The sequence below is a fragment of the Panthera uncia genome (genome assembly GCF_023721935.1).
Source record: "Panthera uncia isolate 11264 chromosome C1 unlocalized genomic scaffold, Puncia_PCG_1.0 HiC_scaffold_3, whole genome shotgun sequence".
NCBI lineage: Eukaryota > Metazoa > Chordata > Mammalia > Carnivora > Felidae > Panthera > Panthera uncia.
Genome location: NW_026057584.1, coordinates 7,109,529 through 7,134,148, shown reverse-complemented (window position 1 = coordinate 7,134,148; position 24,620 = coordinate 7,109,529). Strand labels below are relative to the sequence as shown.

The 24,620-nt window shown below is 48.6% G+C and overlaps 1 protein-coding gene across 3 annotated transcripts in view; it reads left to right on the top strand.

The window, feature by feature from the left end:
* The window catches only part of INPP5D (inositol polyphosphate-5-phosphatase D), a 121,296-nt gene that overhangs the window by 6,346 nt on the left and 90,330 nt on the right, over positions 1–24,620 (top strand). For all 3 annotated transcript variants that reach the window (XM_049614663.1, XM_049614660.1, XM_049614661.1), the window contains exon 2: positions 11,114–11,177. In XM_049614663.1, the coding sequence (XP_049470620.1) occupies positions 11,114–11,177 (64 nt within the window). The remainder of the gene's footprint in view (positions 1–11,113; positions 11,178–24,620) is intronic.

The window sequence follows — 24,620 nt, the reverse complement described above, 5'->3', positions numbered from 1 at the left end:
AGAGTCAGGCACTTACCTGGGTGAGCCACCCAGGTGCCCCCATGTGCAAGGTTTTGTGTGAACACGTGTTTTCAATGGTCTTGGGTGGGATTGCTGGGTCAAATAGTAATGGTAGCTTTCTGTGGAACGGTCGCACTGTTTTCCACAGGAACTGCACCGTTTTATGTTCCCATCAGCCATGACTGTTCCACATTTTCACCAACCCCCGTTATTATCTTTTTGGTGATAATGATTCTGGTGGCTGTGAAGTGGCATCTTATTGTGACCTGGGGCTGCGTCTCCCTAAATGATTAACGACGTCGAGCTTCTTTTCGTGTTTATTGGCCATTTGTCTATCTTTTTTTTTTTTTTTAATGTTTTTATTTCTTTTTGAGACAGAGAGAGACAAGAGCACAAACGGGGGAGGGGCAGAGAGAGAGGGAGACACAGAATCTGAAGCAGGCTCCAGGGTCTGAGCCATCAGCACAGAGCCCGACATGGGGCTTGAACTCACAGACTGTGAGATCATGACCTGAGCCAAAGTCGGACGCCCGACCCACTGAGCCACCCAGGCGCCCCAGCCATTTGTCTATTTTATTTGGAGAAATGTCTCTTCAGATCCTTTGCCCATTTTAAAAGTCGGCCTATTTGTCTTTCTGTTGTTGTCATTGGATTACTGAGAGGGTAAAAATGGGAGAATGTGGGCAAAATGTGTGACCCAAGGCCAGGCACACATGGTCAACACCCACTAAACCCTGGCCGTTATTTTTTACAACTCATAAAGTGAGTAGTGACATTTCAGATGCAGAGGAGTATAGGGCCCCTCTGTGGAGAAAGTTCCACAGCAGAAGGAAAGAGAGCACCGGCAGAGTGACACTTCTAGAACTTCCTGGAGCCCTGTAGGAGCCTCCGGGAGACAGCGAGCTGTCATGTGGGGCCTCCTCAGAGGAAGTGCTCAAAAAGATAAGGCAGGAAGAGCACTTGAATGGCGCATGAGTGTCCAGTGGCCGCTGGGGCCAGGGTTGAGCTCCCGGAAGCCTGACAGAGAGAAGGGTCTGGGGCATGGATGCCAGGAAGAAGCACCAGGCAGATTGAAGATAAAATCAAGAAGGAATGGAGGCCGTCTTAAGAGGGATTAACTAGTTCCCATTTGGGAGGGAGCTACTGAGGGGACAAAAGTCCTAAGGCTCTGCAGAGGGAGCCAGCCCAGCATGTGGACGGGGTGGGGATCAGTGCAGGTGGCCGAAGCAGGCCCTGCCGGAGCAGAGTGGGTAGAATAAGCCTGCAGCTCTGGGGACCAGATCTTTCCTTTCTCCCGTGCTCATTTCATACCCCCGTTGTCCGTTAATTAGAAAAGCATTGTATCAGGGTGCCTGGGTGGCTCGGTCGGTTAAGCGTCCGACTTCGGCTCGGGTCATGATCTCACGGTCCGTGAGTTCGAGCCCCGCGTCGGGCTCTGTGCGGACAGCTCGGAGCCTGGAGCCTGTTTCAGATTCTGTGTCTCCCTCTCTCTCTGCCCCTCCCCTGTTCATGCTCTGTCTCTCTCTGTCTCAAAAATAAATAAACGTTAAAAAAAAAATTAAAAAAGAAAGAAAGAAAGAAAGAAAGAAAGAAAAGCATTGTATTAACAAGTACCAGGACCCAAACAATTTGGGTTCAACTACGTTTTAAAAATCACCCCAGACAGGGCTGGTCCCCAGAGCATCAGCTGCTCTGGCTTTGCACTCATAGCCAGGACCCTGCCCTCCAGAGTCTCGAGGCTTGTTGAGGCCATCACAGGCGTCAGTGACGATGCAGAAATAGATCTTCTGATAAACAGCGCAGTGTTCTTTCAAGTAACTTAAAAAAAAATAGTGTTAAGGGGAGCCTGGGTGGCTCAGTCATGTAAGCATCAGACTTCAGCTCAGGTCATGATCTGGCGGTTTGTGGGTTTGAGCCCCACATCGGGCTCTGCGCTGATGGTGTGGAGCCTGCTTGGGATTCTCTCTCTCTCTCTCTCTCTCTCTCTCTCTCTCAAAAGAAATAAATAAACTGGAAAAAAATCTTAAAAAAGTAGTATTAAGCATAATGTGCAAAGAGGTATAAAGAAAGAAAGTAATCACCCACCTATTGACAGACAAACGCGAATACTGCTAATTTGTACATGTACCTTCTCATTCTCTTTATTCCTCTTTCTCCAGGGATGTAGAAATCTCTGTAATATTATATCTAGCTATACGCACATAATTTTGGTCTGTGTTACATTAACATTCCTCAGTTGGTTAAAAATTTTCCTAAATATCATGTTTAGCGGGCGCCAAGATTCTAGCACAACATGTGCCACAATTGATGAAATGACTTGTGTGATATGGCATTTAAGTCGCCAGCAGTGTTTTATTGTTATAAATATGATGGTGATGGAGGTCTTTGTGCAGAATTGTGACGTTTCTGGGTATAGATTCCCAGAGGTGGAATTATTGGATCAAAGATAGAAATACTTTTTAGATTCTTGATACAGAAAGACCAACGGCTCTCCAGAATGTGGTTCCACTTTGTGCTCTGGTCGGCTGTACAAGAGAGTGCCTACCTCATTCCAGCGGCCGTGTGCTGAATCTTTGCTCCTAAAAAAACATTATTAGGTTGCAAGGTGAAAGGTGGTTAATACCTGTTCATTTCTCTTTGCATTTCTTGATTGCAGTCGTGGTAAACTTGTTTGACAGGTGCGTTGACCTTCATCATTCCTCTTCCGAGAATGGTCGGTCCATTCTCTCTGACATTTTGCTTTTGAAGCTGCCGTGTGGTTTTTCTGTTATCTGTTTGCATAAAGTCTTTGTATCACATTTGTTGCAAATATTTGCACTGTGGTTTCCCTTTAAACTTTGATTTTCTTGACATTCAGAGACTTTTCCCTTCTTTTTCCTTTGTGATTTTTTCTCTCTTTCTCCTTTGCTTTTAAATGTAGAGAGTCCCTCCGCTCAAGATATTCTGGGTTTTTTCTTTTTTTAGTGGGAGGCAGGAGGGTTAGGACAGGGCCTTTGGAACTTGATAGACTTGGGCTAAGGAGGACTCTGCCTGTCCAACCTCCAGCAAGTTGTCTAATTCCCCGGGCCCTTGGTTTCCTTATCTGAAAACCAGGCTAAGAATACCTTTTGGGGTGCCTGGGTGGCTCAGTCGGTTAAGCGTCCCACTTCAGCTCAGGTCATGATCTCACTTGTGAGTTCGAGCCCCGCATCAGGTTCTGTGCTGACAGCTCAGAGCCTGGGGCCTGCTTCAGATTCTGTGACCCTCTCTCTCTCTCTGCCCCTCCCCTGCTCATGCTCTGTCTCTCTCTGTCTCTCAAAAATTAAACGTTTAAAAAAAATTGTTTAAAGAATACCTATGTAGTAGTGTCATTTGGTGAATTGAATTTAAGTGTACATCACGTGCAAAGTATTTGGGAAAAACAGACGGAGAGATGATAAATTTTTCATTTTTGTATGTTTATTTATTTATTTTGAGAGGGGGGAGGGGCAGAAAGAAAGGGAAAGAGAGAATCCCAAGCAGGCCCCATGCTGTCAACACAGAGCCCAACACAGGGCTCAGTCTCACCGACTGTGAGATCATGACGAGCCGAGATCAAGCGTTGGATGCTAAACCGACTGAGCCACCCAGGTGCCCCCAGTTTTTTGTTTTTTGTTTTGTTTTGTTTTTTACATTTGACACTTCAATCTCTCTGGAATTAATTTAATGAGTAGCGTAAGCCAAGGATGTATGTGTATTTTTTTCAAGTAGCCAATCATCTTTCTCAAGAACTTTCACTGAATGATTTACTTCTTTTCCTTTTCTGATTCATCCTTCACTGTATAGTAAGTCTTATATATCTCTTTCTTGCCTGTTAACCCTGCTCTGCCTATTGTCTGTTTTCTTACATCACTATCATGCCAAATGCATCACCACAATTTTATAAACGATTTTATTTTAGGATTTGCACATCTATCGTTTTCAAGTATCCTTCCAGGCGAACCAGCTAATAATTTTGTCGAGTTGGGAAAAAAGACAGTTGCACCTTCAATTAGAATTCCATGAAATCCATAATATAACTTGCGAAAAGGGACATTTTAGTATTAGTCTTAATGACAAGTATAGCTACCCCTATTTAAAATTGTGTCATTTTCTTCATACAGATCCTTCATATTTCTTGTTATGATTACTTCTGATTACTTTACAATTTTGTTAGTTTTGTAAATGATAGCTTTTCCCCTGCAGTTACCCTTTTGTGGTAACTGAGAACATACAGGAAAGTTACAGTTTTCATGAATTCACCTTTTATTCTGTTACCTTACTCCTCCTGGTTTCAAATTGCTTTTCATTTGCTTCTCTTGGATTTTCTTGATGGACAATCCTGTTGTATGTAAATTGTGATCATTTTGTGGTCTACTGTCCAAATACTTATAACTCTGATTTAGATTTCATAATTTATTACATGGGCCAGTATTTCTAAAACACTGCAGCGGAGGGTATTGGGAAGAGAACATATCTACCTCAGGAAGTTCTGTGAGAATCAAACGTGACAGTTCCTGGAAAGAATTTGGTACAATACCTGCATGGAGTTAGCACTTGATAAAAGTTAGTTGTTGCTCGTTGTCACGTTAAACAAGGACCCATCTTTTCCTAGTTTTGTAAATAGTTTTGAATGACTAAGTATTGAATTTTATCAAGTGCCTTTTTAGTATCTATTGAGATAATACGTTGTTTCCCTTATTTCAGTATAATAGCTTAATTTTATAAAGTCCCTAACATTGGGGCGCCTGGGTGGCTCAGTCGGTTAAACATTTGACTTCGGCTCAGGTCATGATCTCATGGTTTGTGGGTTTGAGCCCCGCATCGGGCTCTGTGCTGACAGCTTGGAGCCTGGAGCCTGCTTTGGATTCTGTGTCTCCTTCTCTCTCTGCCCCTCCCCTGCTCACGTGCTGTCTCTCTCTCTCTCTCTCTCTCTCTCTCTCTCTCTGTCTTGCAAAAATAAATAAAATGTTAAAAAAAAAAACTTTTAATAAATAAATAAATAAGTAAAGTCCCTGACATTAACCATTTTTGCATGATTAAAATTAACTGGTTTTGATCATGACAACTTTTGATTGTATTCTGAATTATTTAGGATTTTTGTGTATATGTGCATAGGTGAGATCGATTTATGTGATTTGGGTCAGGTTGTGGCTTAAGAGTCATGTAAGTTTTATAAAATATGGAGACATTTATGTGGCATCATCATTATTTAAAAAAAGTTGGGCAGAGGTGCTTTTCCTCAGAGCCACTTATAGAGATCATTTTTATTTTTCATTTATTTTTTATTTTAAAAAATTATTTATTTTTTTAAATTTTATTTCTTATTTTTTAAAATTTACATCCAAATTAGTTAGCATATAGTGCAACAATGATTTCAGGAATAGATTCCTTAGTGCCCCTCCCCCATTTAGCCCATCCCCCCCTCCCACAACCCCTCCAGTAACCCTCAGTTTGTTCTCCATATTTATGAGTCTCTTCTGTTTTGTCCCCCTCCCTGTTTTTATATTGTTTTTGCTTCCCTTCCCTTATGTTCATCTGTTTTGTCTCTTAAAGTCCTCAGATGAGTGAAGTCATATAATTTTTGTCTTTCTCTGACTGACTAATTTCTCTTAGCATAATAGCCTCCAGTTCCATCCACGTAGTTGCCAATGGCAAGATTTCATTCTTTTTGCTTGCCGAGTAATACTCCATTGTATCTATATACCACATCTTCTTTATCCATTCATCCATCGATGGACATTTGGGCTCTTTCCATACTTTGGCTATCGTTGATAGTGCTGCTATAAACATGGGGGTGCATGTGTCCCTTTGAAACAGCACACCTGTATCCTGTGGATAAATGCCTAGTAGTGCAATTGCTGGGTTGTAGGATAGTTCTATTTTTAGTTTTTTGAGGAAGCTCCATCCTGTTTTCCAGAGTGGCTGCACCCGCTTGCATGCCCATAAAAAAATTTATTTTTAAGCAATCTCTACACCCAACTTGGGGCTTGAACTCATGATCCCAAGATCAAGAGTCATATGGTCTCCCAACTGAGCCAGCCAGGTGCCCCAGAGATAATTTTTAAATATTTCAGGTGCCTGGGTGGCTCAGTTGGTTAAGCGTCCGACTCGATTTCGGCTCACAGGTCATGGGATCAAGCCCCGCATCAGGATCTGTGCTGATAGCATGGAGCCTGCTTTGGATTCTCTCTCCTCTCTCTGCCCCTCCCCAACTTGCGTGCGTGTACTCTCTCTCTCTCTCAAAATAAATATGTAAACATTTTTTAAAAAAGTTTTTAAAAAAAAGCATCTGTGCTTTCAGAAACCCCTATTTATGCATGTATGAGGACAGAGATCCTTCTTGTCTCTTATCTTTCCTCCCTGTCTTTTCTTTCTGTACTGAATTTCTCGAGCTTTTCTTCCCCGGTAACATTCCCCAGGACACAAGCTGTTGTGGTATTTAGTGCTGACTCGTGAACTCCACGTTTTCCACTTCTGATCACTTTTCCTTTGTCTCCTGCTGCTCAGTTCTCACAACTGAATTTTCCCACACCAGCAATGCAATGGTGTGCTGAGTTCACAATCAGACTTCTCCAGAATGTCTTTTATTCTTTTCGCAGTGATTCTATGAAACATGGCGGTAACGCCTTTGAGTCCTTAGAAAAATGATGCCCTTGAGTGGCGATATGTTTTCATATGTCTGGTGGTTTTTCTTTTCTGACAAAGAACTGTCAGGAAATGTCGAGTCAGATTCTTTTGGAGATCAGAGTGGGTTTTTGCCCAAATCCTCTTACTAGCAAAAAAAAAAAAAAAAAAAAAAAAAAAGGACCAGCAAGGATGGGGGTGGGAGCCCTGATCCGAGATCTAGCTGATGGGGGTAAGTGATGAGGGGTGGTATGGCCTCAAGGATAGGTGGGCTTCCTCCCAGGGGTCTCATATAAGGAACAATTTGCTGGACCCCCAGACTGCTGGGGCAGGGTGCTCAGCAGACCCCCAACAGCACTCTGGCTGCCTCCCCTCTGCCTCTCACCCGGCCACCTGGCCTTCCCTCACCTTCTCTCTTCTGAACTAATGGCTTCTTATAATTCATCCATTTTCTTACTCTCTTTCTCTGGGATTCTTTGAGGTTCTGGTGGTGAACGGTGAACAAACACTGTTGGTTCCTAGGGCTGACACACATTTTCCCTTGTTTCTATACGGGTCCAAGTGGCTTTTTTGAACACAAGGTTTCCACCCCTTGTTCTCCCATCCCATCTTGTCTACAACACTTAAGCAAGAAAAACAAAACATGTACAAACAGCACTAGAAATTGAACTGATATGTAACAAGAGTTACAAAGGGACTTAAAAACAATTATAGGGCATGCTCAGCCAATCAGCAAAGCGGGACAGAGACACTCATGAGGTTCTTGAATTTTAGAGTTTGATTTCTGCCTCTTTCTCTTTCTCTCTCTTTCTCCCCCCATGGGGCTGGCCGTCGCAAAGGATGTTTCTGGGTATGCTCGTCAGTGTTTATTTGGCTAGGAATAGTCATACAGATATAGTCCTGTTTATCTGACAGAATAAAAGTGCTGTGATATTTCTTCCTACTTCTGTTTCCTTGTCCTCTTGCATTAAAAAAAATTTTTTATTTAATGTTTATTTATTTTTGAGAAAGAAAGAGACAGAGTGCGAGCAGGAGAGGGGCAGAGAGAGAGGGAGACACAGAGCCGGAAGCCGGCTCCAGGCTCTGAGCTGTCAGCACAGAGCCCAACGTGGGGCTTGAACTCACCAACCGCGAGATCATGACCTTAGCTGAGTTGGGCCTTCAACCGACTGAGCCACCCAGGTGCCCCTGCTTGTCCTCCTGCATTTACGTATAACTTCCCCAACCATATTGGGATTGATCAGGAAATGCCCTTCCCGGGAAGCATCTTCCCTCTTAGAACAGGATGGGCACCTGCCGTCACCTGGCAGCTGTTGGGAGTCATGCGGGAAATCTGCTGTAAGCCCCACGTCATCTGAGGTGGGACAGCCTCCTCCATACCCAGCCCGGCACCATCCCAACGTGGGTCTCCAGTGGGACTGTTCCTAACACATTCACCTTGAAATGCGACCTGCTCACTGGAAGGAGTAGCAGCCGAGGGCCTGTGTTAGCACCCTAAATTGTTACTGAATCACCCCAAAAGAGCTGGGAAGGGCTGGATGACGCAGCCAAGCACATTGTCTGGATTGCGTTCCCGTGTGGTCGTTGTCAAAGCTGATAGAGTCGTGGAATCTTCACTTGAAACATTTTACATGTGAGATTGTGCGTGTACATGTCGGTTCCACGTCTCTATGTGGAGATACGCTTGTATGTACACGTATATGTGTGTTGTGTGTGTGTACATGTGTGCATTTGTACAACGTTTGTGCATCTGGGACCAGAATGCGGTGTAGCGGCTGAGGAGTGAGGGAGACCAAGGAGTGCCCCCCTCTACCTGCTCGCGGAGCCCCCGGAGCCCCACGGCACGCAGTCTGGAACAACTCATCTCCTGTGGGCTGTGGGTGTGGCATGAGTGGTGGTGGTGGTGACGTTGTACATTTTCCCCACAAAGACCTGAAATGACCCGGCTCCGGGGTTGGCTTGTCTGGCCCTGTGCACTGGGGCTGCTGAGATATCAGTGTCTAAGGGGCAATGTCCTCTCTTCCTATCGGACTAGCTTCTGAATCCTGGTCTCTTTGAACAGCATGGAACTGAGTCTGTCTTTCCTAGAACTTCTCTGAAAAGGCCCTAACGGCTTGTCTGCCACACTTGATTAACTGAAGGGCCGTTCCGGTTCCGTGCAGCTGTCTGCGCCCCTCTCCTTGGGACCCTGTTCTTTTGCTTTAGGGGCTGGTGTTTGGGGCCTGCTGAACTTCTTGCACAAACCAGCTGCCCTCAGCCAAATGAGACTCTTCTGGCCCCGGTGTCATTTGCATATCTACTGGAGGAAGTGTCGCGAGAGAGCCAGCAGTGAAAGATAAGGGGGTAGCAGGGCGGAGCCACTCTTGGCATTTGTTGCTGGCTCTGCACAGGGGGCTGAGGCTGGAGGGGATGGCGACGGGGGGCTTGGACTGGGGTCCTGGGGCCGTCCTCCGTTTCTGGGACCTGTGTGGGAGGTGACGTGGCAGTGGCCTAGAGAGTCATCCCTGACATCTCTGACATAAGCCAGGTGCGCTGTCAGCTCAGGCTCTGGAGACAGGGTGCAGGTTGCTGAGAATTCAGAGATGAGACAAGACAGGAAAAGAAACTTCCCTGTGAGAACTGAACCAGGTGGAAGTGAAATTACGCAAAACAAATTCTCTAAAACTTTCTTGAAATATCCATTGGTTCAAAAGCCAAAAAAGATTGTAAAATTGACCACATAAAATCGTAAAACACAGCTAAAAAAAAAAAAAAAAAGTCCCATGAGCACTGTCAATGACAACTCCAAAATAGGGTAGCATCTATCAAAGTCTGGCAAATAAATAAACAAAAGATGGTCTTAAAAAATGTAATTCGCAGAAAATGTCAGTTTGTAAAAAGAAATTCGCAGAAAAAGAAAGACAACTATGAAACATAAGAGAACGCGTTCAACCTTCCTCATAAAGAAAGGCAGATTAAAGTAAGCGATCATTTTTCTTTCACCTCTCAGATTTGCAAAGATTGAAATGTCTGATAACAGCCAGTTGGCAGGGTGTGGGGAAACAGACATATCCGGTTAGCGGGAGAAAAAAGTGACACAGCCTCACGGGAAGGCAATCGGTAGTCCCTGTCTCAAAATCTAGAGCCCGTGTCCAGCTCTTCTCGTGCCGACCTCCCCACAACCGCTAGTAAATGTCAGCACGTGCAGGGTTTAGCGTGCTCCAGGCATGTTCAAATGCTTTTCAGGGGTGCCAGGTGGCCCAGTCGGCCAAGCATCTGACTCTTGATGTTGGCTCAGGTCATGATCTCACAGTTCGTGAGTTCAAGCCCCACATCGTGCTCCTTGGAGTTCTCTGTCTCTCCCGGCCACGTGCATGTGCTTTCTCGCTCTCCTAAATCAATAGGTAAACATTAAAAAATGAGAAGAAATGGGGTGCCTGGGTGGCTCAGTCGGTTGAGCGTCCGACTTCGGCTCAGGTCACGATCTCGTGGTCTGTGAGTTCGAGCCCCGCGTCGGGCTCTGTGCTGACAGCTCAGAGCCTGGAGCCTGTTTCAGATTCTATGTCTCCCTCTTCCTCTGACCCTCCCCTGTTCATGCTCTCTCTCTCTGTCTCAAAAATAAATAAATGTTAAAAAAAAAAAAATGAGAAGAAATGCTTTTCGTATGTTAACTCACTTAATCGACACAGCAACAGGTAGGTGTTGTTCCTGTCCCCGTTGTACTGACGGGGAGGCTGAATCTGTGACTTCACCAGTGCATGTGAGATATAGGCACAGAGATGATAAAAAGTTAAGAAGCAGCTACTCATCTCTCATCATAGGCTGGTCAAATAAATGATCACACAACCACATGGTAGAACATGAGTTGGGAAGAATTCTAAGATTTTTTTTTTTTTTTTTGGGTGAGAAAAGCAAATTTCAGAACAGCATGTATACTATGATATTATTTGCATTTAAAAAGACAGGGACATATAAGCTTGCATGTATGTTTAAAAGTTCCGGAATGGCTTACAAAAAGGAGTAGTAAATCTAAGAAGTGGGGCTCCACAGGAGCAGGAGAAGGAGACATTTATTTTTCATCCTTTACCTTTCTGCATGGTTTTAAATTTTTAAAAATCGGGGTATAATTTTAAGATCTAGTTACCCAACACGTATAAATGTTGAGCAGAGTGCCAGGCACCCAGGAGGGGCTGAGTAAGTGAAACTCCTGTAACGAAGCTGTGTCTTGATGGCGGATTCCTTTAAATCAGACCACGAAGCTGTCAAGCGCCAACATAAATCACGCGCAAAAGACCCCACTGCCTTTCTTCCTAAAGTGCCTTGGGTGTGGAGGGGGCGGGGAAGGGGGCTTGGTACAGGACTGCTCGATGTCAAGGCCGATCTCCACCTCGGTATGATCAGCTCCAAAGTTCAGAGACATCATGCCCAGATTCCTCCAGCCAGGTCAGGAATTCTCCAGAGAAATGAATTCTCTTGCGTGGGTTCTGATAAAGTCTTTGGTCTATTTCAGGTATCGGAATTGTGTTTACACGTACAGAATTCTGCCCAATGAAGATGATAAATTCACTGTCCAGGTAAGCCCTTTATCAACCTAGACACCTGGCCCTGCGTGGAGCCCGTGTTGGCAGAAGTAGGTGACAAAGAAGAAGAAGAAGAGAAGAAAAGCCTGTGCCCCAGACAGCCTGGACATGAGGGCCCGGCTGAGCCTCTTTCTCCCCCAGAAGTCTGTGGTTGGGGGTGGCTTAGTAGCTAAACTATGGCCCTGCAGAGTAACCCCGCTCCGTGACACGAGGAAGCAGGCCTGACAGACATTAACTTGTGTTCCTGAGTGCAAAGGAGAACGATGGTGAGGAAGGATGCCCAGAGACAGAGGAAGGGGACTGTGGCTTGTCAATTCTTTCCTTCAGGGAGCTCAGCTGAGTGAAGGTCAGTGGGCCAGGGAGGAGAGGAGGGGGAACTTCCAGGAGAACAGACCGTTTTTCCTGAGGGACTAGATGATTGCCCGGCGGGTTAGCGTGAGATGGTAACTTTCACTTCGCAGACGCCTGTTCTGCCCAAGGCTGATGCTCATGGCGCCAGGCTGCACCAGGTAAAGTCCAAGTGTGTAAAATTTGCCGTTAAATGTTAACAAAGAATCAGCTGCACAAGTCTTTCCAAGTCTGGAAAGACCACCCTACACATAGTTTGCATGACAAACACCACGGGCTCTGTGTGACCGCAGTGCATGACAACCAAGTGAGGTGGAGGCCAGGGGAGCTATTTTTATCTGGCTGTGTTAAGAGAGCATGGGGGTGGTCAGAACAAAGGAGGTGATGCTCTCAGTGTCCTCAGCAGGGACAGAGGAGTCACGCTCAGTTCTCGAGAGGCACCAACAAATGGGGTGCACCTGTGTGTGGAGCAGAGCGGAGGAATAGAGCAGGGCTGGGACACCGTGTCATGTAGGAGCAGCAACGGGGTCTGTGGGGTTTAGTTGAAAAGAAAGTAAAAGTGGAGGAAGAGAGGTGGGGCCCTATCGTTGATTCCAGAACGTGAAGGGAAGGATGCATTTTGTCCAGAACTAGATGCAGTTATGGAAACAGGGCTGGACTAGAGGGCAGGACAGCAGGCGAGTCCCTGGGGCACAGGTCACTGGAAATGTGTCAAGAGGGAGAAGCTGTGTGGAGTGGAGCACCTCTGGGGAGAAGCTGTGTGGAGTAGAACGCCTCTGGGGAGAAGCTGTGTGGAGTAGAGCGCCTCTGGGGAGAAGCTGTGTGGAGTAGAGCGCCTCTGGGAGCCTATTTACAGGGTCAAAGGAATCACTTCAATGAGCCACTTGTCAGAGAGTGATGTCCTAAGGGCATGCTTGAACCAACCCAGGGGGTTGTGAAGCTGCCTCCTCAGGCAGCTGGGGCTGTTTGATGCAGGGGCTTCTGGGAGATACAAGTTTGGGCTCACTCGGAATTACTCCACCCGGTAGAGGTCAGGCTGAGAGCCACTTTTGGCTTCTTCGTCCTTTCCACATGTGCACCTACACCAGTATCTGAAGAGTATCCATCTGAAGAGTTCTGGCTAGCCTGGGGTGTCCCCCTGTCTCAGCTTGGTCACCAGGGATGAATAGCACATCTAGTATAAGACTGTCCGTTCATGTCCCCGGCGGCCACTGACCGCTGGTACGGTTGTCTCTCATGTGGGCTCCTCGCCTGCAGGGTGAGGCCTCGGGGAGGCCCGTGTGGGGCGGGCAGTGGGCCTCAGCTGCCTCTACCACTTTACGTATGTCTAGGACCGTGTGAACTTTCCTGGCCGGGTTGGCATCCCTGACAGGTGGTTTGCTGAAAGGAGTCTACACTCTCTTAAGTTAAAAGTTGGTCAATGCTTTTGATCTTTTTTTCCCCTTGTGGTTTCTTCTTTTCCTTCAAAGGGCAGAAGACTTTAAATATGACTAGGCCTTAAGCTGGAAAAGACACAACTTTGTGGCTTCTTGTATATACAGCGCTACCCACGACGTGTAAACACGTATAGACTGCATCTAGTGTGCCCCGCCCCCCCCCCTCCACTCACCTTCACACCCTTGCTGCTGGGTGGCCTGTGTGGCTGTGCGTGGCGGGGTGGCAGGGCACCGAGGGAGAAGGCCTGGACTGGGACCAGAGGGTTTGGGGCCCTGCACCCGGGTGCAGCCTGCCGCGACTCAGCCCTTCTCTGTGGGTCCGCTCTTTCTCCCACCAACAGGTGCACTTCTCAGTTCCAGTCCCCAGAGGTAATCTGGGTGGCTCAGCCACCAACAGCTTTCTCTGCACAGGCCACTCGGGGGCCACGGGCCTGTGTGTGAACGGGCTGCCCGAGCCACTACCTGCCCCACAGTCAGAGTGTGAGGACAGAGGGTTACCTGAGGCCACGCTCAGCCAGGGCGATGGGCGGGCAGGTTCCCTAGAAGAGCTGGGGCCCTGCTGGACACGTGTGCTCCCGACCCCGGCACCGGGCCTGCGACCTCTTTGGTGGCCAACAGCAGGTAACCAGGGTGCGGGGATCTGTGAGGATGGGCAGCCTGTGGAAGCTTCCACGCCTAAGGATACACCTTCCTACAGAAAGACAACACCTTACCGAAATAACGAGAGTAGCTGGCTGCTGAGGAGCTAGTTAAAGCACGTGCCCCATGAGGCCAAGTCAGAGACTCGACGGGGCCTCAGTCCTCGGTCCTCGCCAACTGCCGCTTATTTTAGCTCTGGTTCCTCTTTTTGTGTCGAGGCAAAACCTCATACTCTTTTCTGAGCTGAGCCACAGTTTCTAAATAACTCATTCCTTACACCTGAGTCTGCTCAGTGCCACCAGAATGTGAGGCTCCTAAAATAAGAATCGGGCCTGAAAAACTTGGCCAAGTGAAGCGGCAAAGGCTTTACTGGCTTTCTCATGTTAATTGCGTCCGCTCTTCTCCTGGGGCTTCTGTCTTTTTGGCAAAACCAAAGGGCCACTCCTGGTCCGTCCATCCGTCCGTTCTTTGTAGAGGGACCTCATGATGAGTGCATCGTGACCCGCAGGAGGAAGCAATCCTGGCCCTCTGTGACCTTGCTCTCTCTCCACCTTTCTCAGGCTTCCAGATAATCAGAGAGGGGAGGGAAGGATGTAAACTAACTTCGTTCAACGCCCCCCCCACCCCCACCCCTGCTGTTAAGTACGAATGTGGCTGACGCGTACAGACGGTGGAGCTCAGACCCGGGTCTCCACCCCAACAGTGTGTCCAGACCTGGCTGGGTGTTGGCCCCCTGGGAAGGGTGGACTCTGGCAAGGGAGGATGAGGAGGCAGGGCCATGTGGCCTCTCAGAGAGAGAGGCCTCTCTTCCTTCCCAGTGTTGTTGATGACACTGGTCGTCACTGGCATTTGGGCCTTGTGGCGAATCAATGAGGCACCTGGCACTGAGGCAGGAAAGCATAAAACGTGTAGAACACCCACCCGGGTGACCGGCTGACATGGGGGAGCCATCACCTCCGCCACTGCTGTCTTTATTGGCTGAGAGGAAACCAACGTAAGTCAGTCCTACCTCATGCTCAGGTGAGGGAGGGAAGGAAACATGGAGGAAATGAGATGGAAAGATGGGGGGAGAAAGGCAATGGAGAGACAGGGAAGAAGGAAAGAGAAATGAATGAGAAAAAGAGGAAGAGGAAGAAAAAAGGAAGGAAGGGGGAGGAGTAGAGGTGGGTGAGGGTGGGGGGCTGTTTTGACAGAAGACAGCGTGGAAATAGGTGTGGAGCAGAGCCAGCAGAGAAAGGGGAGGTGGGGAGAAGGGGAGGCGGTATTCTAGAAGATTCTAGGCAAGTGCCTAGGGGTGGTGGGAAGGGGGCAGATCTTGTGGTGACCAGTCTCTCTCTGCTCTGCTCCTTGGGCTGTGGATTTCTGTGTCTCGGTTACCTCAGGGGCCCGTAGAATTGTCACGGAGTTGTTCAACACCGTCTCTGCCCCCCAGGGCCTGAGAACCTTCTGGTCCTCAGGGGTGGGCAGTGCTGAGAGCCCTGTGTGAGGCCAGAGGAAGGCACACCAGCTCAGCCCCTCACGCCTGAGTTTCCCAGGCCCAGAGCTTGGGTTTCCTGTAAAGCCCAAACTCCTTTTCTGACTTGGAAAGGGAAGTGACACTCCTCTGAGGAGCATTGACTCCAGAATGACCTGTCAGGCCCCTGTGGCTTTTAAAATGGCCCTCCTCCGTGGGAGATTACGGACAAGTTTGAAGCAGCACGAGTGGCCCTAATGGGCCAGCCTGAGCGTGAGCAAGGGGAGAGAGGAGGCTCACGACATGGCTCGTAAATGGCTGCCCAAAGCCAGCACCACAGTCGAAGTCCACACAGTCCTTTCAGCTGTGTTCCTACAACCCCTCACCTTTGCCCTTGTTCTGACATCCTTCCTACCGAGAAGAATAAAGCAGAAAATAAAAACGGCCCCTGGTCCCCGTCACATCAGTGTTTGCGGTGAACTTCCTGTCTTTTCTTTTTTTTTTTTTTTTTTAATTTTTTTTTTCAACGTTTTTTATTTATTTTTGGGACAGAGAGAGACAGAGCATGAATGGGGGAGGGGCAGAGAGAGAGGGAGACACAGAATCGGAAACAGGCTCCAGGCTCCGAGCCATCAGCCCAGAGCCTGACGCGGGGCTCGAACTCACGGACCGCGAGATCGTGACCTGGCTGAAGTCGGACGCTTAACCGACTGCGCCACCCAGGCGCCCCGAACTTCCTGTCTTTTCTCATGGTTGAGACTGTATCCAGGATATGGACTGTTTAAGACAGGAACACGCACGAGTTTTAACGCAAGTTTAAGTGAAGACAGAATGAATTTGAAACTCTGCCTCATAGACTCTTTCGGTCTTCTTTCCTGATTTAGAAGAAAAAGCCCAGTGGCTCAAGCCATTCGGGTGAGAGGCTCATGACTCAGTTCCTGGTCCCTGACAGTGGCTGTCATGTTGCTCTGGGCAGTGTGGCTTTTGGAGACAGAAAACAAAACAACTTTCTAAAAGTTGTTCATTCGTCACAGTGTCCCGGAGGGTAAACGGTTGAGCCATTGTTATTAAGTTCAGGAAGAGGGTGGTAGCTGTTATTGTTCTGAGTGGTCACCAAGTGCAGTAAAGATTCCGTCTGAGCTGCTGGGCGAAGGATGTGGCTCTAACACACATTTCCTGACATTGCACAACGAGAGGGAGCAGAGAAGGTGCAGGCAGCAAAAGACACCCCGGGGCCATGCAGAGGGCAGTGGGCCTGGTGGGGGCCCAGCAGTCCCTTCAGGCCTTGAAGGCCACATTCTAGAAGCCTGCATTTCTTTACATTGAATTGAATTGGCTTGAACTGAATCGAATTGAATTTATTTTGTGGATTTTTAAAATTTTGCTTGCTGCAGAACACAGGCCAGTTTTCTAAGCTTCTGAACATCTCAAAACGTCCCCAGTTGCCTTTACACTCAAGAGGAAATTTGATGGAGATAAAATTTTTTGAGGACCAAGGTTTTTTCTCAAAATCCTACAGAGGTACCCTTCCAGTGCCTTCAGAAAATAGCCCCCAGTGCAAAACCCAAGGCCATCCTGGGGCTGGTTCCATTATGGGGAATCCGTTTTTTCTAATTTCTCTGCTTGGAAGCTGGTGTGAATTGTTTTCTACCCTTGTCGTTTTCCTTTCGTCAGTAGTTCCTGGAATGTGTTCAGCCTGTGTGCTCTGCAAATTTGAGTCTGTCTTTGGCTCAGACTTCTCTCCTGTTTGGTCTTTGAATAAGCTTTTTTGCCAGCTCTTCTGACTTCTGTTTGTCACATCTACTTCTACGTGACTGTCTTTATCTTCTTTACGCACCCCCCTCTCCCTGTCCCCAGACATCTTGTCCTGTCCCTGCCTCTCGTGCCCTAAGCCTTCTGGTCCACCTTGCCCCCCGAGATGGGCCCGTTTCCTCTTTGTTGCCCAAAGCAAAGCTCCCACAGGGCCATCCCCAGCTGTGGCTGGCAGGCTTGGGCACGGGGATGGGACGCAATTGTAACCAGTGGAATGTGAAGGGAAGTGTTCTGTGGGGCTTCTGGGAAAGGTTGATTTGTCTTAGAGACACAAAGACGAAATGGTCCCCTTTCTCCTTTCAGAAGCTGTCATAGTGTGTGGTAGCTGGGGCTTTTGCCCCACCCCCCACCCCTTGCACCCAAGAGGCAGCTGGAGAGAGAGGCCAATACGCAGAGGAAAGAGCAGAAAGATGAAATGCACCTGAGGCCACCATCCCCCATGATGCCATTAAATGAACTGAACGCAATTAGCCAACCTGGTCACCGCCCTGCCTCCAGTCTTTCTTTCTGTTCAAGTAACTGAATTAGGGCCTTCCGTCACCTGCAGCCAGAAGTGTCCTAACATGCAAAGGTTCGGGCTCCCTAAGGGGAATTTCAAAGCAGAAAACGAAAATTTTAAATTGAACATCCAGTTTCACTGCCCCAAAAGCCCACAAGCCCACGACATGTCCCATGTGGTCTCTGCCTTTCCGCTGTCCTTAGCTGCCGCCTGCACCGTGTTCCTGGACTCACTCCCCAACCCTCCCCCCAAATATTGCCCGTGACGCACCTCCATGCCAAACATCCTGGCGTTCAGTGTCCCCTTCTCCAGCTGTAACCACAAAAAAAAGCACAGAAACCAATCCGTATCTTAGCAGCTTCTGCCCTGGGAAGGCTCCTCAGTTGCTGCTTACAGCAAATGGGTTAGCCCCTCCTCTGGACTTTGCCTTTCAAGATGAGATCCTGGGTCTAGCTGTGGCATATGCAAGAGGCCACTTAGTGTTACCCAACAGAAGGGAGTCTTTCCTCTAAGAAAATACCTCACCTGAGAGGCCTGCCCTGACGACTCCATAAAAATACCTACCCGCACCCCCGTCCCCATATCTTGCTATATCTTCCATATGGCGCTTGTAACTACCTGACTTTATATACTTCTCACCTGATTCATGTATTGTCTGTCCCAGAACTGTCTCTGCCATGCAGTGGCCACTTGGTAAATATTTATGGAATGAATGAATTCTCTGCCACCCTTGAGAATACAGAAAGAGCTACATACTTCAGTCACAACTTGTTTTGCCCTAGCCGCACTCAGCAGTCCTAAATTGGGTCTCCACGGGATCCGCTTTATCTGTTGACTACTCACTCCTGTTTTTCGTGCCCTGTTTCTCGTTGCCTTCAGAATGCCAATTTCCTCTGCATTCTGGGCAGGGGCCTCTGTCCCACAGTCTCCGTTTGGCTGCCGCTCCCTCCCATGTGGATTAGAAGTTCACCATTGAGTTTTTCATTTTGCTGCAAGCCTGCCTTATCTGGCTCATCTCCCTCTTTTAACTGGCCTTGTCATTTGTTGCTTTTTCCCTTCGTCCTCTTCTTGTGGGTTTTCACTCCTGGGTATTAAAGGCCCCGCCTTCTACATTTGTGTGAGGACATCAGATGCTTCCCAGGGTGTTTTCCTAGTTTCTGCCGCAGCATTTTCAGAGAAGGCTCCTTCCCGTCTTCTTCCCTCTACCCTCTGTTTCTTCTTCTGAAATACTGGGATAAAGGCAGTATGTGTCTCTTAGGCAGATTTCCAGGGTGGAGGGAGATGGTTTATGTGAGGCACGCAGTGCAGTGTTGGATATATGTGTGACTCCATGAATGATCGATTTACAACAACAAGGAACGGGGGAGAGAAGCAAGGAGGCCAGTCAGCTAAGCAACCCCCAGGCAGACACCCAGGCCTGCCAAGGGTTAAGGATGCCAGCTGCAGGGGAGGCAGAAAGTCCAGACATTTGGGGACACAGAAGACTCAGCAGTCCTGGGATTGGTACACGACAGTCAGAGGGGCTTGGGAAGAAGTGTGAGTGGCCAGGCATCCTGACTGGCCAGATTACTGCCCAGGAGCAGAGAGGAGAGGGAGGCACCAAGTTTGGGCTTCTCTGTCCTGTCTGGAAGGGGACCTGTTCGAGAACTGTGATTGGCCTAGGCCTGCTCATTCCCAGCTTTGAAGCAGTAGGGAAGACAGAAGGAGGGGGTCAGGGCAGGGGCTGGTGGCTGGGGTCCCCACTAGGCAGCTCTCAGAGAGCCTTGAGGATACCGGAGAGGTCAGAGGGAGGGTCCTCTCACTCCCCCTGGGTCCTACCTCATCGTCCCTTCTCACCACTGCCCCCCATCGATTGAGCCCTTCTTGAAGCCAGCCACTTGACATACGTTCTTTAGTTTAATCCTGGAAGGGAGTATCATTATCATTATTCTCACTTTAAATACAAGGAAACCAAGGGGCTGATATTATTTGCTTGGTTCACACAAGTAGTCAGCGACAGGATAAGGCTGTTATTTGACCGGCCATGCTCTGGCTCTGGCCAGGCCACCCTCCCTCTCTTCTTAGCTCGGCTCTTAGTCACTAAGGCACCCTGCAGCCTGGGCCTCCGGCTGGAAGGTAAGCGCCAGACTGAGTCTGCTGCTGCCACCATGCTTGACTGTCGGCCTTTGGTTTCCCAACCACTGGAGTTTGGCCCTAGCAATGGAACCAGCTGTGAGTTGTATGGCATCTGAGCCTTTAACCTTCTTGAAGGAGGCTCGAGATGACCCTACTTTTAAGCCGAGTCCAGTCAGCTCTATAGCCATATCTCCTGACCATATTCCTTAATGACTTGTCATTCCAGAATGACTTAGCTCAGAGAGGCCCCATTTGTACATCTGCCTGTTCACGCAGCAACTTCTGGTTGGGCGCTGGGGGTACAATAGTTAGCCAACTTCCTAGGCATTGTTTCTGCCCTTATGGAACAGATGTTCACCCTAGAGACTGATGACAAGCAATCATCAAGATTGTCCCCTGGACCGAGATCTATACCGCTTGAAGTAGAGGTGTTTCAGGTGTTTCTGTAGCAAAAGGAGCCCGCCCCAAATGGGAGGAGATGAACGACCCAACCAATGCCCCTAAAATATCATCACTCCCTCTTCTGTGCTGCCATAGCACTCCCCCTTTTCCCGCTACCGTGCCCTCTCCGTGTGGGTGGTCCTCAGCTCTGTTGTCTGTCCCCCCCCCCCCCCCCCCCCCCCCCCCCCCCGCGGGGGGGGGCCTCCCCTGTGTTGTTGTCCCCCCCCCCCCCCCCCGCTCTGGTGAACCGTGGGTGCCTCACGAACATGTGTGAGGGCTCATTTGGTTCTGTGCTGCCCTAGAGCCTGGCACAAGACAGAAGGTTCATAAGCATTTGTCCAACAAAAGGCCCGTTTGGACTCAGCTTGAAAATGGTGCCTCTGTTTACCACTCAGGGCTCACAAAACCTCTGGAGGTTAATCTTAATCCCCCCATTTCTTGGCAGAGGTGTGCCCTGCTTTGAGCAACCACAAGAAGGAAAAATCCAAATTTCTTCCTAAGTATTGAATGACTTAATAGATAATCCGTTAGTCATTTTTACAAAGAAATTCACCATAAGAGAGTAGGAAGATCTCAAAGTCCCTTCATTTCTTCTCCTCCTGACAGTCCAAGTCAAGAGACCCTCAGTGCCTGCCCATCTCTCCGCCACACTTATGCTCCTTCATGACTTGGGGGGAAAGTTTCTGAAGTTTTGAAATGAAGAAATGTGTTTTCCAAAATCCAGTATCTCTGGCAAATATATATACTCTTAAGACCCTAAGAAGAGGCCTTAGTACCTCATACTGGGACAAGGAGAGGACACAGGGACACAGTCCCAGGCTTTCAGGAGGGAAACCAGACATTCAAACAAGTAGATTTCAAGGTTACTCAGAAGTCTGCAAGAAAAACCATTGACTGCTTGGGAAACCGGACGACAGAATGGCTCTCTCTTTGTGGGAAGGCATCAAGGAGGTAGTAAAGATAGTTACTTCTACCAATACCAAGCTCCTTCCTGCCCCAGGATCTTTGCACTTGCCCTGCCCTCTGCCTGTGACTCTGTCCCTCTAGATTACCATGTAGCTAACTGCCCCAAAGTTACTCCCAGGTCTTCCTGTCTAAAGTCATGCCCTGCCCTGACAATCATTCTATTTATACCCCTTTCTTCATAGCCCTGATCACTGTCAGCAACCGTATTAGTTTCCTTTTGCTGCTGTAACAAAAACTGCAAATGTAGTGATTTAAAAACAACACAAATGTGGGACGCCTGGCTGGCTCAGTCGGTAGGGCATGTGACTCTAAATCTTGGGGTTGTAAGTGGGAGTCCCTCGTTGGGTGTAGAGATTACTTAAAACTAAAATCTTTAGGGGCACCTGGGTGCTCTGGCTCAGTCGGTTAAGCATCTGGCTCTTGATTTCGGCTCAGGTCATGATCTCACAGTTTGTGGGATCAAGCCCTGCATCAGGCTCTGTGCTTACAGCATGGAGCCCGCTTGGGATTTTCTCTCTCCCACTCTCTCTCTGCCCCTCCTCTGCTCACACACACACTCTCTCTCAAAATAAATAAATAAGCATCATAAAAAATAAAATATTAAAAAAAAACATAACACATATGTATTATTTTACAGTTCTAGGGGCTGCTAGCCTGAAATGGGTCTCACTGGGCTAAAATCAAGGTATTGGCTGGACTGTGGTCCTTTCTGGAGACGTAGGGGGAAATCTCTCTTCTTGCCTTTTCCAATTGCTGGGGGCCACCTGCCCTTCTTGGCTCACAGCCCATTTTCCCATCTTCAGCGTCAGCAGCAGCCAGTCAAGCCTTCCTCCCCATGCCATGTCTCTGGTTCTGACTCTCCTACCTCCCTCTGTCCCTTCTGAGGACCCTTGGAATTTGACTGGGCCCACCTGAATAGTTCAGGACACTATCCTTATCTCAAGGTCAGTACATCAGCGACCTTAATTCCTTCTGCATCTTAATCGCCCCCCCCCCCCGCCCCAATGCCATGCAAGAAAAGCTATCTATGGGATTCAGGGGTCCGGGATCCGGACATGGCCTTCTTTGGCGGGTTGTTGTTCAGCCCACCCCAGTGACTGTCTTTGTTATTTACCAACTCCCCTGTTTGTCCTCTGTCTCCACCATGAGGATATGAAACCCACAGGGGAGCTAAGACCTTGGCCAGCTTGCTCACCACTGTATCCCCAGCTCTTAGAAGAGTGCGTAGCACATAGGCGGTTCACCATAAACATTTGCTAAATGGCTGAATGAAGGGGTCAATTTGTAACATGAGTGTGGGAGGAGACGCCTGCATTTCTTCACCTCTCAGTGGAGGGGAGTGGGGTAGGGACCATCAAAGGCCTCTGTGCTCTAAAAGTCTACGATTCCTTCTGTATCAATGACCTCAACCAAGGTTTAGGAGAAGGGGTGCTCGGAGCAGCTGTTTCATAATCTGTTCCGGGGTGTGGCGGCACACCGGGTGTGGCAGGCGGTGGGTCTGGGACAAAGTGAAGGCAGCAGGGGAGTTTGGGGGCGAGCAGCGGAGTTCATTAGGGAGCTGCCCCAGGCGGCGTTTCCCCCAGCCAGCTCCTCTCCAGGCTGAGGACTCAGAGTCTGTCTGCCAGCTGTCATTTCTGTCTCCCCCGGAGCACCTTGAGAGCTTCACAAAGAGAAAATGAAGCAAGCTGGAAAGAAGACCATCTCAGGGACCTGTAATTAAGGATAAAAATATCCCTCCTCGCCTCCCAGGAGCGGAGAAACAGAGAATGCCCCCGTCCCGGGGACCCGGGGAACCATGTGGGGTTTGGAAAGATCATGATTAGCACAGGTTGTGGGTATGGATGAGCTTGTACAATTAGAAACGCCACCTATATCCGAGCAGTGCCGAGCAGTTAACATGTGGTTAACTTCCTGACGGGGAGGACTGAAGCGTGAGGCATGTTAAGTACAGAACCTTTGCTTGAGGAGGAGACAAAAGGGGAACTGGACACAGGGAAGGAGAAGATGGGCTTCCTTCTCTGCAAGCGTCAGAGGGAAATGGCGATTCCGAAGGCGAATGTCGAATACTGGGGGTGGAGGGGGACGAAGAGACCCCCGGCAGCACCCCCACCTTCCCCGGCCTCCCGGCCCATCAGTCTTGAGCTGGACTGAGCCAGGCTGTGGAGCCCATGACTGTCCTGGGCCCGCAGGTGCCCCCACCCCAGCCCCCTGCCCCCCTCAGCCCCACCCATGCTTCCCACCTAAAGGACGTACCCCTGCTGGCGCGGGTGAACACATTTGGACCCCGTGGTGAAAATGGTTATGCAGGCAGGAGCGGAAAGGTAAATCAGGAGCACGTCCTGAGAGCGATGTCTTCCTGTCTTCCTGCTTACACAGCCCGGCTAGGACCACTCGATCACTCTGTCGGCTAACTTTTCTTTCTTTGCATTCAGAAGGATTACTGCGGACCAATGTGTGTTATCTTCTGCTTTTGCTCTTAGCAAAGTAGTAAGTGACGGTGAGGAAGTTCAAACCGAAAATACTAAGCAGAAATGAAATCCCCTGCCCCTGAGCCATGCCTTGCTTCCTGGGAAACTGTCCGTGTAAATGTGTTTCTCTAAAATGTAACTTTAGAAGCTGTGACACATTTGCCGTCTTAAAAATAGTCTTAAAAGTACTTTGAGTGCTCATTAACGCCCTCTTTAAATGGTGACACTCCTCCCATACGTGGGGGAGAGATTTGCAAAAATTTGGCAACGATGGTGTTGTGCCCGGTCAGCTAGAGCAAACACAATTTTAAGTGTGCTCTGATTCCCTTTAAAAGTGGAAGTGGTCAAAAGGTGCACACTTTCGGTTATAAAATAAGTAAGTCGTGGGGAGCGACGTATAGCATAGTAGCTCTAGCTAATAGGACTGTACTGTCCCTTTGAACATTGCAAAAAGTAAGTATATGGCAAAAGCTCTGATTACAGGGGGGGAAATTGTAACTGTGGTGCTGAATGTCAACTAGACACGTGGTGATCATTTTGCAACACATATGCTTATATCGACTCATCATGTTGTACACCTGAGCTAACATGTTGTATGTGAGTTCCAGCTCAATGTTTTTCTTTATTTTTGAGAGAGGGCGCAAGTGAGTGAGGGGCAGAGAGAGAGGGAGAAAGAGAGAAGAACCCCATGAGAGAGAGGGAGAGAGAGAGAGAGGGAAAGAAAGAGAGAGAATCCCATTTAGGCTCCCCACTGTCAGCAAGGAGCCCGATGCGGGGCTCGAACTCGCGAACCGTGTGATCATGACCTGAGCCGAGTCGGATACTTAACTGACTGAGCCACCCGGGCGCCCCTCAATTTTTTTAATGTAAAAAAGAGTTTATTGGAAATGTTGCCTAGGAACAGGTCAGTGATATTGCTGGTAGTAATAAGAGCATCATTGCTTGAAGCCCTTATGCCATCAGGAGCTCCTGCTACTGTCAGTCCTGAGGCAGCCTCAGGCCACACTCCCTTTGGCCAAAGAATGTTCTCACTAGTGCCTCCCGAGTGCCCTTCCTCTGCCTCCGCCCCATTCGCCCTGTGCCGTCCCCTGGTTCCCTCCCTGGTAGAGCCCAAGAGGTTCTCTAGCTCTGGGGAATGAGGCAACCGCTGGCCCCAGGAGGACATAAAGTATTTGGGTTGCAGCTGGTCTGAACGGAGATGTGCAAAGTGAGAAATGCACACCAGATTTCAAACACTTAGTACAAAAAAAGAAAATTGAA